We start from the raw sequence: 14,247 nt of genomic DNA, 5'->3' as shown, positions 1-14,247 counted from the left end.
AAGTTCTGGACTCACTGCTTCAAGCGCCGTCATTATAGCACTGCAGAGTCCTGTGGCAACAGCTTCTTCGAATGCACGCGCCATATTGATCACCGCGTGACTACTTCACGTCTTAGCCGTGTCCAGAAAGTTGTACATTACATCGCGAATGCTTAGCAATGTGGAACGGTACATTCCATTAGCAGCGGCAATGATGTACGAGGTGTAGAACATTTCGCACTTATATTCATGGATGCAGTTTCTTTTTAACTCCCCGTTATATGCATCGTCCGGGCTAAACATGAACTGGCCTCCGGAACCCTGTTTGCTTAATTTATTTCTAAGTTTCTGTAAAAGACTTACAACGGATTGAATGTGGGGTGATCCAATAGTCACACAAAAGGCAAAATTAATTAATCAAAAACACGTAGACACGAAAGTGATGTTGTTTACATAGAAATGCACAGAAAGACGTGGTATTTTTGAGAAATAACAGTCCATTTTATTGTCAGGTTGTTTACACTTCTCGCCGACTTGGAGCTGCAGCGCATCTGTACAAACTACTGGCGCGCCTGAAGAACCACTTATCAGTGGCTAATGACACGATTCCGGAAACATCAATCTTTTCTTTGTTAAAAAACAATGCCCATGTCTTCTGTGAATTTATTTTAAAATCGCATCATGCCATCATGCCAATGTCTATATTTTGGAGTTTTGAATATTTGCTTTGTGTGTTACTTTTGGATCACCCTGTATATTTTATTCACACTTCCGCTCGGGCGCCAATCTAGAAACAAAGCCCAGTCGCGGAATTCGTGGGAGGAAAACAGGTGCACAGATTCGCAAAAAGAATAGACACTACAAAACGCAAACTATATTCTATACATCACTTTCTAAGGCAGTACAATGGGTGGGTGCTCGTTTATGTATAATGATGATGGTAATCGATTAGACGAGAGGCGGGCGAAGGGCTCGTATGTCCATGCGTCGGTGTATGTGGCCGAGGCACTGTCCTATGCACAAGTTGAAAAGCTGGCTTATCACCGGTGGCCTAGATGGTGTTGAAACCCATTTCAATCATGCAATCCCTAGTGCCTGTTGTCGTGGCGGCCTGTATGTAGCAGATTTCTTTGGCTTTGCATTCCTTGACGCACTCATGTGGCTCCACAAGCTTGTGCATGAACCTGCGAAGCAACAAAAAGTATATAAAATTAGTTTCTTTAAGTAACTGTTTACCAAAATTTGCCACTTCCACGCATTCTATGCTCACTCAACCTACACACTGGAAACATTGCTTATTTCTTCTAGGTAGTATGTGAATCCTCTCGAAACAAAATAGCATCCACTGGCTCTCCCCTAATAGGATGGCAGCGGAAAGAACATACCATATTCATAAGGCTTTCATTTAGCCGATTTGGCTTTACGAGCGGTTAAAGCTATACAACCTTTTAGAAGTAAGGAAGTCTGAACTAGCCCAAATGCTGCCGCAGGCTTTAACATCTCGGAGAAAATCTTAATAACAGATAAGTTCTACTAAATCCTCCAAGTATATTAGTAACCTGCTGAATCATGTTGCCTGACGTTGAAATTATTACCACTGCCTTTTAAGGCGTCTCTGGTGTGGAGGCAAAGTGAGCAGAAAAATGCCGCAGGAATGTGAATTTTTAGCGGGGTAAGGAATGTATGCTGCACATGTGTTTTCTCTCCTCTGGGGGCTACGATGAGCTACAGAGCGCAATTTCTCGCACACGTGACGATCTAAAACATGCTGCACTTATTCAGATACTTCCCAGCACAGAAAGAGACAAAGTACCCAAACAGAAACCTACCACGGCTAAGGCACTGCTCAAGACAAATAATCCAGCAAAAAACCATCCCCAAGGTTGCATTCGCGCACCTCTTTGACTTGGCGATCACACTGTTCATCATTTAGCGCAATTTTATGAAGCGCCGCCTTTGTAGAGAGTCCAGGCGTTGCCAAGGAAGCTGCTGGGCCGGATTCATCCCGCTTACGCTCACGATACTTCCCAGCATACCGGGGGTTTCGCCTGAGATGCTCTGCAATTTTTCGCAGCTGCACTGCTCAAGCTTAGAACTGCCAGATATATGCAAAAAAGAGTGTTCGCTACATATTGCGTTCGAGTGAGACGGACATCTTGACCGTTCTGTAATTCTTAAATATGTGCTTTTCGCTTCTTTCGGCATAGCGTTGTCGGCATTGTAGCGAATCAGAATGCAGCTAAGACGCGCTAATAGGCTGATTAACTAATATTGAATGGTTACTTTTAACTAATACGTTATCCATGTTATTTATTAAGGTTATTTATTAATTTCGAAAACGCTCTCACCCTTGGCGCTGTGGGCCAACAAAATTTTGCTATTTGACGTGCAGTGAACAACTTGCTGTGACTGCAAGCTTCTCGAAAGTGCGCATAATTTGGCGCCGTTAAGCGAAATTTCTTAGGTCCCAGCGCCCAGGGTAACTGTTTTTCGAAATTCTAAAAACTGATATCGATACTACTCACGATTCGCCACAGGCCTTTCGTTAAATAAGCAAACTAATAGTAACACTTAAAAAGTTAACTGGTTAGTTTTATTTAACCAGCCCATTGGTTGTAATTTGATGCACTGCACCGCTGACAACGCCATGCCGACAAGGCACTCTCTAATTGCAAAGGGCTCTTATCAAAAATTGTCGAACATCTTAGGTGAAACACTCGGCATATATATGATATACTTTCGTGTGGCGAGGCTGTCCGGCTCCGCCGCAAAGCCTAGCGGCTTCGCCTTCTACGTCATGTAGGCGGGATTCAGCCGCTTCTTCTTTTGCTCACCAGCACGCTGATTCCTGGCTGCTGACAGCGGCTGACCCGGTTGCTCCGCGTCTGCTATGACGAAGTAAATGCAGGACGCGCGAAATCTCTGTCTGAGCCGCAAAGTAGACAAAGCGAGCACGTTCTTGGCAGATTGGCTCGGCTGAATTACATAATCTTCCTGCAGTACCACCACCAGCACCGATGCCAGTGCGCAAACGAAGTATCAAAAGCTTACACCCGCGCATCTCCTCATCTAATTAGGTGTCTCTGTTAGCTTTTTTGTTTCAATCATTGCTGGGCCCACAGGAAGTATTCTTAGTAATAGAATTCTGCGCTACCGTAACATATGCGCCAAACGTTCTCTGTCTTTGCAAGTAGTCAGCCGAATTTATATTTTTCACACGAAGTATCTCAAGGTTGCGCTAGAAATGGACAAGAACAGTAGTACTGCTTGTTCTACCGGTGTCTGCTGTAATGTGATTGTTCGATTAGTACCTTGCAACTAAAAAACTATCAGTTCTCAATATACCCCAGGCGTCCCTGACTCAGAAAAAGCGGCAGCCTTCAAAACATTTCTGTTCAATATTTTCTGCATGGAACTAATTGGTTATATTCCAGAGTTAGCTGGGATATTCATATCAAAGACAGAGTGTCTAGCCAGTATTCCTTACTCGTTAAATAATCACAAGCTGAAAAAGAAGTGCCAAATCAGTGGACGCAAAGGATGCACCATCCTATTATCGCGGGACAATAGCAAACGATACACACACTTGCGCTGACTAGCACCCAAATGGTTTATTGCGACAAGTGACGCAACATACGAAGGAAACAGGGCGTGCAAAATAAGCTAGGAAAACTACAAACCAGACACCCTGGAGAAGCTATTAAACGCCGTTTATTCAGAAATTGTCAGTTTGTCCCTCTTAGCGCTGTTACATCTTTCCTGTCGAATGTCCGGACCAGCCCGTATCAGCCCTCTTACAAATCAGTAGCCGCGCCTGAGACGCCTATTTGCGGTCAGTTAAAGACAGGTGCCATTTATAGGGATGACGGCAACGTCCTAACATCATGAGTACTTCTTCATCATGAATTCTTAGTTGTATCTGCACCTTTTTCAGTGAAATTTTCACTTAATTTTTCTTCTTTAGTTATGAGCATCCTTTTGCGCATGTTATGTAAATCATAACTACCACTTGTAACGTTCGAGTCTTAAAAGAAATTGATTTTTCCCTGCAAGTGCAGCATGCTAAACCAAACCTGTTGTTTCTTACCTGTGGTATTGCTTAAACAGCGTATCATTTGTCCGGAACTTTTCGGCCAGGTTGTGCCAGTGCTTTGCCGAGAGAGACCGCATGTTGTACTGCTTCTTAGCGCTGTACGCGAGATTCCATATGGGCTTGTCATCTTTGTTCGACTTCTCCAGGTCCATCACAAACGTCTCGTGGTCGAGAATAGTCTGCAAGAATAGCACTACTGAAGCAATCAGACAACCCAACAAATTACGTGCCTACCCAAGCAGCACATGACAGTGGTCCAATGTAGGAATTGAGTTGGCAAACAACGGTCCTATGAAGGCCCCGCGTTGCCAATGTTCTCCCCGCCTTGGCTCAGCCAATTTCAAAAGTTGGCAGTATTGGACCAGTTTCTCGGGCGTTTTCCCCGCCTTGGCTCAGCCATTTTTAGAAGTTGGCAGTATTGGACCAGTCTCTCGGGCGTTTTCCCTCTCTTGACTCATCCAATTTTATAAGTTGGCAGTATTGGACCAGTTTCTCGGGCGTTTTCCCCGCCTTGGCTAAGCCATTTCTAGAAGTTGGCAGAATTGGACCAATTTCTCCGACGTTCTCCCTGCGTTGGCTCAGCCATATTTCGAAGCTGGCAGTATCTCACCAGTTCTACAATCGCTTCCTGCAATAGGCAGCTCGACCTCGTGTCGTAGGCAGCGCGACGCTGCCTACGACATTGAGAGCAGTCTAGGAGCGGAAAAAAGGGTGGGTTAGATAAACAAAAATGAAAAGTCTTGATCCCCGTTACCAAGTTGCGAAGCTATGTTGGAAAGCTTTTTCTGAAATATGGAGATTAATCGGGCATTATCCCTCCTGTAGCTTGAAGAAGAATTAGTTGGGCGAGAACGAAGGCTCTCTAAGAAGAGCTCCGCGTTTACATAAATACCGCAGTAGCGCATCGTAATTCCCAGTGGCGGGGCTAGTTGGTGATTTTCTTTTCCCAAAATTTCCTCGCGGAGGGGAGACGCCATGCTCGCATGTAAGAATACGCCACGCGGAAGTAGGGGGGGCAGCCGGTCACAACTTGAGCGTGGTCTGCTTTGTTTTCCTTCCGAGAGGGTATTGTGTAGGTGCCCAGGGCGGAAAAGGGGGCCCCGAAACAAGGGTGCCTCGATATGTGGGAGGGGAGAGCGCAGAGAAGCGCAAGCACATCTAGGCGCCCTACGAGCACCTGTTTCTATTCACCCCAGCACAGTACTTGCACTTGCCGATCTCCGCCCTGCCTGTGGGATTAATGCATTTTCCTGGCGCATTTTCCCTGTTTACATGAGTGGGATGCACGAGAAAGTTGACACGATGCGCTGCTCTCGCGTTTATGTAAACGGAGCTTATCAGACGTCCTAGTGTTATGCGCTTTTCTTACAGTTGCACTGTAAAAACTAGCCGTCACTTTGACGGTCACCCTTTGGTCAATTTCGACGGGTCCTCGGTGTATTCCGAAAAGACTGTTCCTTCGGCGTGAATCAGGGGGAGAGGGCAGAGCAACGAGGAGCACAAAAAAATAAACAAAATTTTCGGCCTTCTGATTAGCTCTTCTTCGTAAACGTCATACGACCGATTACCTATCGCGATGCGGTCGCGTTTGGCGCGGCACGGACTGCGCGTGCGATTTTCCAGTCTCCCCGGAGCCTTCGAAGGGAGGGGACCTGCGTCGCTCGCTTCTCTGTTCCTTGCTGCCTCGTTTTCGCTGCCAGTCTCGCCCTAGCAGTCAACGCGGTCGGTCGCGCGCGGCGCTCGCTCCGTCGAGTTCGTGCGCGCCTCGAGGCCGCGGCGTGTGCCGCTGGCCCTTGCGGCCCTCCGCCATCTTGTGCCTACTGTGATCGTGTGTGCCCTGTGCGCTGGAGCCCTGTGTTTTGGATTACCGCTCCTAACCAAGTGTTCCTCGGCCCTTCCACCATACCAACTACCTGGTGTGGTTATCCTCGTGCCTTTTCAGGAGCCTGGACCGACGGCCGCAAAAGTAAGTTTTTGCCACTTTTCTTAGGCCTTTCGCCGCCCGCCCACGTGGTTCGCGTCTCCTGATTTCGCCTTTTTCCGATCTCACTCACTTTAAATCTAGTCTTCCCTCACTATTTTCTCTTTTCCTTCCAAATCTTCCTACTCTTCGCGTGCTCACTGTGTTTTCTAGCGCTCGCATTTCTTCTCATCTTTCTTCTCTTTTCCACTATCCCTTTGTCCGACCAGTAGCCCTATTCCTTCCACCCTCGTGTCCTAAGCCTTTTTTTCCTTGCCGTTCCGCGTGGGACTCACCGTCACTTAAACTTTCTTAAGTCATTTACTTCAACACCAGTCTTTTCTATTTATTTCCACTCTTCCTTCCAAGTCTTTCTACTCTTCTTCCCGTGTTCACTTGTTTTTTACTCGTGTTCCCTGACCACCTCCCTCGTGTCCTAAGCCTTTTCTCGCCCACCCAAGTGGGACTCACCTGTCCCTTGAGCTTTCCTAACTCACTTACTTCAACACTAGTCCTTTTCTCCTTATTTTCTCTTTTCCTTCCAAATCTTTCTACTCTTTCTCGCGTATTCGGTCGTGTGTTTTACACCCGAGGGCAAACATTTCCTCGTTCTTCTGCCTATCCTTGACCATCCCTTTGTCCCACCCCTAGCCCTATTTCTTCTACAAGCCTGATGCAATAAGGGAACAAGACAGTACACCTTTTGAACTAAAGTGTAAAATTTTTCCGCAAGGTGCGATATATCACAGCGGTGGACTGTCGTCGCAACTTGACAAAGCCCATGCCTTGCAAGCGACATTAAAGAGTTAGAGTCAGGTTAAAATTCATTGTTGTGCATGGCAGTTGAAGCGCAACACAGTTCATAAATGGAATTTGGACACATGCGTTATCTCCCTTTTATAGAAAAGAGAACTATGTTTTGATCTCATTTACAAGTATTTAATGATGGCAACAAATTCTAGCTTTAGTAAATAGTTTTTCATGTTCCCTTTATTTAACATGCTTTCACAGTTTTATTTTAATTGTTTGGAAAGCTTATTGGAGCTGAAAATGCCCTTCGAACCTGCGGTGTGTAATAGAAGCTGCAGTCACTTGCCTTCTATTTATGGGCATCTATGATGCCACTTAGCAGGCGCAAGGTGGTCAATCGCAACGACAAGTCAGTGTCAATGGATTGAGGCCCCTCTAGTGATTCTTTACTTCATTGTTTAGTTGTGTCCACGTTTTGTATGTTGCCTTGATTATGAGGCACGTCATAATATATCTGTTTACTATATTTTTTACCTGATGTCCTTCCTGACTCAGGTGCTCAGCTACTGATTCCAAGTGAAGGATCAAACACCATCCATAGTAGCTGAATTGCTCTGGAGGCTAAATGCAAAGAAGCACGTGTGCTAAGCGATGTCGGTGCATCTTAAATTAAGAACTCTAGGTGGCCAAAATTAATCAGGAGCCCTTCAGTACAGCCTTTCTCATTGGCCATATCCTGGAATTTATTTTCTTACAGTTTTCTAAAATGATGGACATGATTTTTGTGTGCTTGGAAATAATGTCTATTTTCTTTGTTCACTTTTCCTGTGCAGATGCCATTTGCGACAAACTGCATTTGACGCATCACAGGCACAAGGTTTTATTTGCAGCTGGCTGCCCGGTTCATGTGATGGAAGGAAGAGACGCCTTGCCGAAGTCTTCTCCCCCCTCCAACCAAGCACGCCACCTGCGAGTGCGGGGACAGCCCCCTGCACTGTGCCCGCATGTGTGCCTCCCAATCCCCTGGCCTCTTCCACTTCCTGAGGGCCCTCCCTCCATACAGCCCCTGCCACCACCCATCCCACAGCCCCTGGCACCACCCTTCTCGGCCCCTAACGATTAATTCTATTTGGACTTTTTCATAAAATAAATGTTTTCATGAATACTTTGGTTGTCTCATTTTAAAAATATTTGCATGGTTGCTTACGAGTGAACATTTGCATTAATGTTAGCCACTGAAGATAAAAATTAACATAGGCTTTACTGGCGAGTCATAAATAGAAAAGGGCAGTGGCATGCCAATCTTTAAGCCACTGATGTGACAGGTTGTATGCACTGTCATGAATGGAAAAGCCTGTGCTTAGTCTGCATTGACAGTGCCAAATGGCTGAACATATCAATCTTGGCATCAACAGTGAGATATGAATGGAGTATATGAAAGGAGTAGCCGGTTTTCAGTACATATTGGTATGGCCAGAATGGCTATCCATGGGACTAATATTGGCATCAACAATGGGACATCAATGGAATAGCTGATATTCAGTACGTATTGGTAGCACCAGCATGGCTGAACATTGGACCGATACTTGCAGGACAAATGAAGTATGAGTGGATAGGCCAGTGATATGTCCATACTGGCAGTGCCAGAATGGCTGAACAATGGGACAATCTTGGTATGAAGTATGGGCCAAGGTTGGAAAATGTAGTAATGTGCTCCTATGCCAATGCCAGCCCAATATTGATGCCAATGTATTCCAACAATGAGCCATTGTTGGTACAATTCTGGCGTGCTGCCTGGGTACATTCCCTGCGTATCTTCCGTCTCGAAGTTCATAATTCAAACTGCGATGAGGTGTGAAATTTTCGTTTCTAAAACGAGCTTCAGAGTAAGGCGAATTAGAACTCAAGAGGTCCCAGTCGAACAGTGGTGGCTTCTGCACTGTCCTCCTTCCGAAGCTCGTCGTCACACACGTACGAGTAACAAGGCCGACTCTTGGTCTGCTGACAATAGGTGATGAAGATAACGTGTGATAAGAGAGACATTTAGTCCAGAGGAATCTGCACCTGCTGCCGCGATCTGGTTCGGCCCGTAGCCATTGCGCATGCGCAGGACGTCCTGCAGGCGCCAGGTGGCGCTCAGTGCCGGCCAGCTGCGCGCATGCCTGTTGCCGTAAATGCCGCTGATCGCGCTATGCTAAATCTCTATAATGACAACCACCTGAGCCCATCGGGACCGCAGAAAGCATGATAGCAGTGCGTTTGAGTAAGTTAACTAATCGTAACGAGGAGTAACTTGCATGGTCGTTAACGTCCAGATGTTCTCCGCTCGGCAGTAGGCGAGCCGCTATGCCACCGTGCATCACTTCATTGGCCGACACAAGACAACAGCGTGTTCTGTTTCCTTGTTCGTTGCGCGTTTACGTTCGAATTACGGCGCATTCTCTCCTTTTCAAGCCCAAGTCAATATTTCTCAGGACCTAAACGTCAGTTGCTCTAAACTGTGGCTTCAAACTAACGAGATTACTTCGCATCCAAAGACTATTAAGAAGTCACCGAAGAAACGACATTTACCATAATTACCGGCACAAAGTCCTGCAGCTAACCACATTTCAACTTTAAATTTTTATGCTCTTTGAACTATAGAAATGCCAGGACTATACAGCTTATCTGTTATCAAAACTGCCCTATATAAAACGCCATTACTAGGCTGTTCTCACTGTCGCGACATTTTGGCGGTTCATACTTGTTTTGTGTTTCAGGAAAACCACGTGGCTCATTGACTGATTCGCATAAACCTCCATATATAATTTAAATAATGTCTTTCGCGCATCTGCGACTGGGTCGGTGCTCGACCCAGTGCATATTTAAGGCATCTGAACAAATGAATAACTCAAGACCACTGGAAAGCGTAAATTCAACCATAATACGAAGACATGAGAACTTGAACCCGTGAGATAATAGTTATGAGAAATGAGCTCTCCCTGGTAAACTTCCTTCTTTTGTATAAGCGACCCGCAGCCGATCAGAACTTAAAGCAAAAACCATTTCAGTGAACCAGTTATTTTTTTTTTCTATAGGCCCCTGCCCCTTGACAAATCCACGAAGCAAATAAGCTGCCTTACCCAGGGAGCGCCCTTGCGGTGCCGTCCGCCGTCCACCGTGTAGACCCGGTATGCAGGATTGCTGTCCACGAAAGTGGTCACGCTGGGCGCTAGGTAGGCAACGTTCGTAGGTCGCTTTGCACCTTTCTTGCCCTGGTCATCGTAGGTTAGGTACAACTGGTCCAAATGGGTGTGACCGTAGAACTGGGCGACGATGGTGGACTCGTACCTGGGTGCGGCGCGAGTTCGGGGCGAAATGGAAGAAAAATGGCACGTGAATCAAAAGAAAAGGAAGGCAGGGAAATTTCAGTTATTTGCAAAGATGACCTCGACTGTGTGCTGTTCTCGCATGGTGCAGCACCAGCTTTCTTTTTTATTGTATTTATTGTATTTACTGCCGGTATTTCCTCTCTCCGTTCCTCCCGCCATATTCTGCCTACGAATATTTTCACTTCAATCGTCTTCTGAAGACTCTAGCTACCATGCGCGGAAAGGAAGAACTTCTGGCTTTAGCCAACCAGGAGGACGAGCCCCAGAAAGCTCGAATAGGGCTCTTGAATAAAATCGCTTTATCTGTTGTCCTTAAGTAGTAATTCTTCAGTTATCTGGCTTTTTGAACGTCATCTTTCCTGTCCTGTCGCATTTCGTCCTCTGGGTCAAGAGTTTTCTATTCAATGCAAAACAGACATCTACAAGTATTGATAGAGAAGCTAGACAAATCACCAAATCAATTCTGCCACCCGGGAACTCCCGTGACCAAAAAAATTTTTTTTTTACTTCATCTAAAATAAACAGAGTAAAAATGGTGGAGTTTTGCGGAACTTTGCCTCTCATGAGTTTGAGTACAGTTACTCGGACAAAAATTGCTGCGTATAACACTGGAAACCAAATTTTTCGCCTCTGTGTATTTTTTCACACCTTTGGTTTGTTATACATCCGTAATAAAAGGTTCCATACCCACGAGTAGTTTCGAGAAGTACGAGTCCCTTTTCTGGACTACTTGCCTCACTCATTCATGCAGTTTGTAGAACAGAACTTTTTATACGTTTTCCCTTTTTTATTTTTCACTGTGCCAAATCTGCATATAATGCTCTATTATGTTGTTTTTTGAAGTGGCATCTGATAAATATGTGCGATTTAATTGTCTATAGATGACAACTGAACACAATTACACTCGCGCAAAGGCGAGAATATATCTTGCTCAATTTATATTTAGAGGCAATAAGACAACGCTAATGGCCTCTGGTGTTTTAACCAATCTCAAATCATTGCTAAAATTTTAATGCCCATGAGAGCGTTCTCATTAACCTTGTGTGCGTCTGCTAGAAAGTTAATTGCTAAAGCCCTCGTGCTGTAGTTATCCATGGTGTACCTTCTTATGCTAGCAATAAAGCTGTAAACCGCTATTCTCAATTATGTTACTCCTAAGGTCGCCGATCGGTTCTTAAAAAAGAACCTTGCGATATTGGATTGCGCACGCGGTGTCTACAGTCTTAATAGGTAAGAATTTTATTTTACTTCTAGAAAGGCAACGCTCTAGCCGATGCTTTCTATGGCAGATTTCTGGCCGCCTGTTTCAGGACTGCCTACTGCGCAGTAATTTGTGGCTGCTAAGAAGATTCCGTGTTTTACTTAGTTGCTCCTTTCCGTACATAGACTGATTCTGCAACGCTTCACATTTCGGTTGCATCCCCGGGCCTGCAGATGTTAAATATGTTGGAAATATTTATAAATATTCTTATCGAATAAGCCAAGTGACTTGTGTGACTTCTCAAATACCTTGCCTGCTATTTCAAGTGACCATGTTGCGATTACTTTCATAAAAGTGTCATTAAATGCTCGTGCGCTATGCTTGTTTTCTAGGGCTGATAACATTTAGCTTTGAAGTGGGTAAGAGTTCGGGTTTCGCATACTAATAATTTCTATTAGGTAATAACTGCCGTGAGCTGCCCCTGAAATTCAGGAGGCAGTGAAGTTGTTTGCGAGAGTTGGATAGGCAGAGGTACTAACCGGTTAACGATCTTTTGGAAGTTGTCCGTCCAAACGGGGATGCACTCCACCTTCACGGGTGCCACGTGCCCTATGATATACACCTTCTCGCCTGAGTCCTCTGCGCTCTGAAGCTCCTCCGCCAACCACTGCAGCTGGCCGCTAGGGTCGGTGGAATTGTAAAGGAGCCACCTGAGAAAAAACGAAAGCAAGTGGTAAGCCATGGATAGCAGGCAGCTGACTCTAAAGCAGAGCTTGCTGCGATGAACTTCAGAAATCACCGAAAAAGATTCTCAAATGATGGTTTCATTTTTATGCTCCAAACAAAATTTTCTACCTGCTCCAAGGTTTCACAAATTCTTGGAGGGTTTGCACTAAGAACATTGCACTAACGCATGATCTTCGACGCCTGAATCAAAGGGTTCCCGCCATGCTGTTTGCTGGACGTCCTGGTTAGAGTAGTTCTCTGAACAAGGGCCGAATAGAGGTCTTGGTCGCGGATTCCGTCCCAGGACGAGGAATATTTCTTTTTAACTTTGAAGTTTGGTAAATGTTCTACAGCAATTTTTTTTATCTGTACAGCTAAGCTTCGGTCGTTGCGAATAATTACTTCTTATTTCGTTTCAGAACATTCTCTTTCCTGTCTTTAAATGTAGCTGTGAAACTGCTGTTAGCTTACTACCAGAAATCAGCGCAGAAAACAAAACTGTCTGTTTACCGTTTATAAGGTCAGACAACGCTCAGAGGCGTCTCAACAAGTGCGCTGGGTTGCTCTCTGAATTATCCGACTGTATAGAATGGGTGCCTCATCAAAAGAATGCAGATTCCTTTCGCGGAAAGCATTCCTGCAGCTGTTTCTTTGCACAATTGCCAGTGAGCCAGTTCCAGTTTATTGCTTGCTGCGTTAAATTTTACGTTCACTGCTTTTAGCCACAAGCTGGTAAATTGTTTTAAAGCGAAAGCTTTACTACTTGCACTTTCAGCCTTTGCCGTGGCGAGGCGGTGCCACCTTTAGTTGGCCTCTGTGAGACGTCATGTGTGACATCACGCCGAAGAGAAGGGCGACCGACTCGCACCGTCGCAAGCCGCGGCGGTGCACCACCGGCGCCTAACTCCTGCGCTCTCCGCTAGGAGCAGAACAGGTTCTTTGTGACGTCACGCCGAAGAGTAGGGCGACCGACTCGCGCCGTCGCAAGCCACGGCGGTGCCACCACCGGCGCCTAACTCCTGCGCTCTTCGCTAGGAGCGCGATTGTGGCGTTACGCTGAAGAGATTAGGCTCGACTCACGTCGCTAGAAAGCAATAGCTGTGCCAACCACCAGCGGCCTAACATTGCTTCGCGATCTAGCGCCGTCCGTGTGCGACGGCGGTGCACATGAACGGCGGCCTGAGCGGACTGGATTGTACTGAACTCGATTGGATTGGATTAGAATAGATTAGATTAGATTAGATTACATTAGATTACATTGGATTGTATTGGATTGCATTGTATAACAGATGCATCTCCACAAGTCTACCCACAAGCACCACCACCAGCTACACACAAGCTGAACCATGGCGTAGGTACGGATATTGCTTTCGCAATTACCGGGCTTAACCAAGCTAAGCCACAGCGAATTTTTTTATTATTACTTGCATGTCTATTCGCAAGAACGGCACATGTTCAAAAGATAGCATGCAAACACTGCTCGCCGCCGTTGAAAGTAGACATAAATTGTATTAGGAATAAGAGAGGCGTGACAATGCCAGATGCTTTAGTTGGCAGTGTACAACCCTTTGCGCAAAGTCTTCTGTGCACGTCCGTGCTTAGAGTGGGCGGAGATTTCGCAGTAATTCATTAATGCCCTCATTAGCGCAAACGTACGGCAACAGAGAATATCTACAGAGCTCATGCAGAAGCTTTGCTCCCGAACGAAAATTCGTGAAGGTCAGGGTATCGAACCCACAACCACTACCTAACCGGGGCAGTCGCTCTACCAGCTAGGCTAACCAGCACAGCAAGAGATGGCATGGCGAGGCCAAATCGATGCAGGTAACTCTAACGTGGTTACCCAAATCTACTGAAGGTCTATACGCCTACATTGAAAGCTCAGCAGTTTTCTGAGAAACTTCGCAATCGGAGAAATAAAATCATTCTTGTCCGGTAATTAAACCGTACTACTCCACTTTGAGGCTTTATTAGGTTTGAGCCCGTTCGCGATTCCAGCTTTTCATCCATTCGGCCTCGTCCTGCTACTCGCTAGCTGTGCCGGTTAACTTGGTTGGTTGAGCGACTGCCACTGAAAGACGTCCCAGGAAGAATTTTTCTTCAGATGCGAAGCTTCCGAGAAAGCCGTGTAGCTTTCCTTCGTAACCATGCGGCAACGCTAACGTGA

The 14,247-nt window shown here is 45.8% G+C and overlaps 1 protein-coding gene across 1 annotated transcript in view; it reads right to left on the bottom strand.

Annotated features, from left to right (window-relative positions):
* Positions 1-456: 456 nt before the first annotated feature.
* Positions 457-14,247, bottom strand: part of LOC149360576 (sphingomyelin phosphodiesterase-like) — a 55,824-nt gene continuing 42,033 nt past the window's right edge. Inside the window, exons 9-12 of the mRNA XM_089572401.1 lie at positions 11,894-12,064; positions 9,905-10,112; positions 4,067-4,251; positions 457-1,163 (exon numbers count right to left, since the gene is read on the bottom strand). Coding sequence (XP_089428527.1) covers positions 1,031-1,163; positions 4,067-4,251; positions 9,905-10,112; positions 11,894-12,064 — 697 coding nt within the window. The 3' untranslated portion in view covers positions 457-1,030. The remainder of the gene's footprint in view (positions 1,164-4,066; positions 4,252-9,904; positions 10,113-11,893; positions 12,065-14,247) is intronic.

The sequence above is a fragment of the Amblyomma mixtum genome, chromosome 2, assembly GCF_055824585.1.
Source record: "Amblyomma mixtum isolate Tamu chromosome 2, ASM5582458v1, whole genome shotgun sequence".
In the NCBI taxonomy this organism is placed as follows: domain Eukaryota; kingdom Metazoa; phylum Arthropoda; class Arachnida; order Ixodida; family Ixodidae; genus Amblyomma; species Amblyomma mixtum.
Note: the sequence above shows the minus strand (reverse complement) of the source record. Positions and strands in the feature narration are given on the sequence as shown.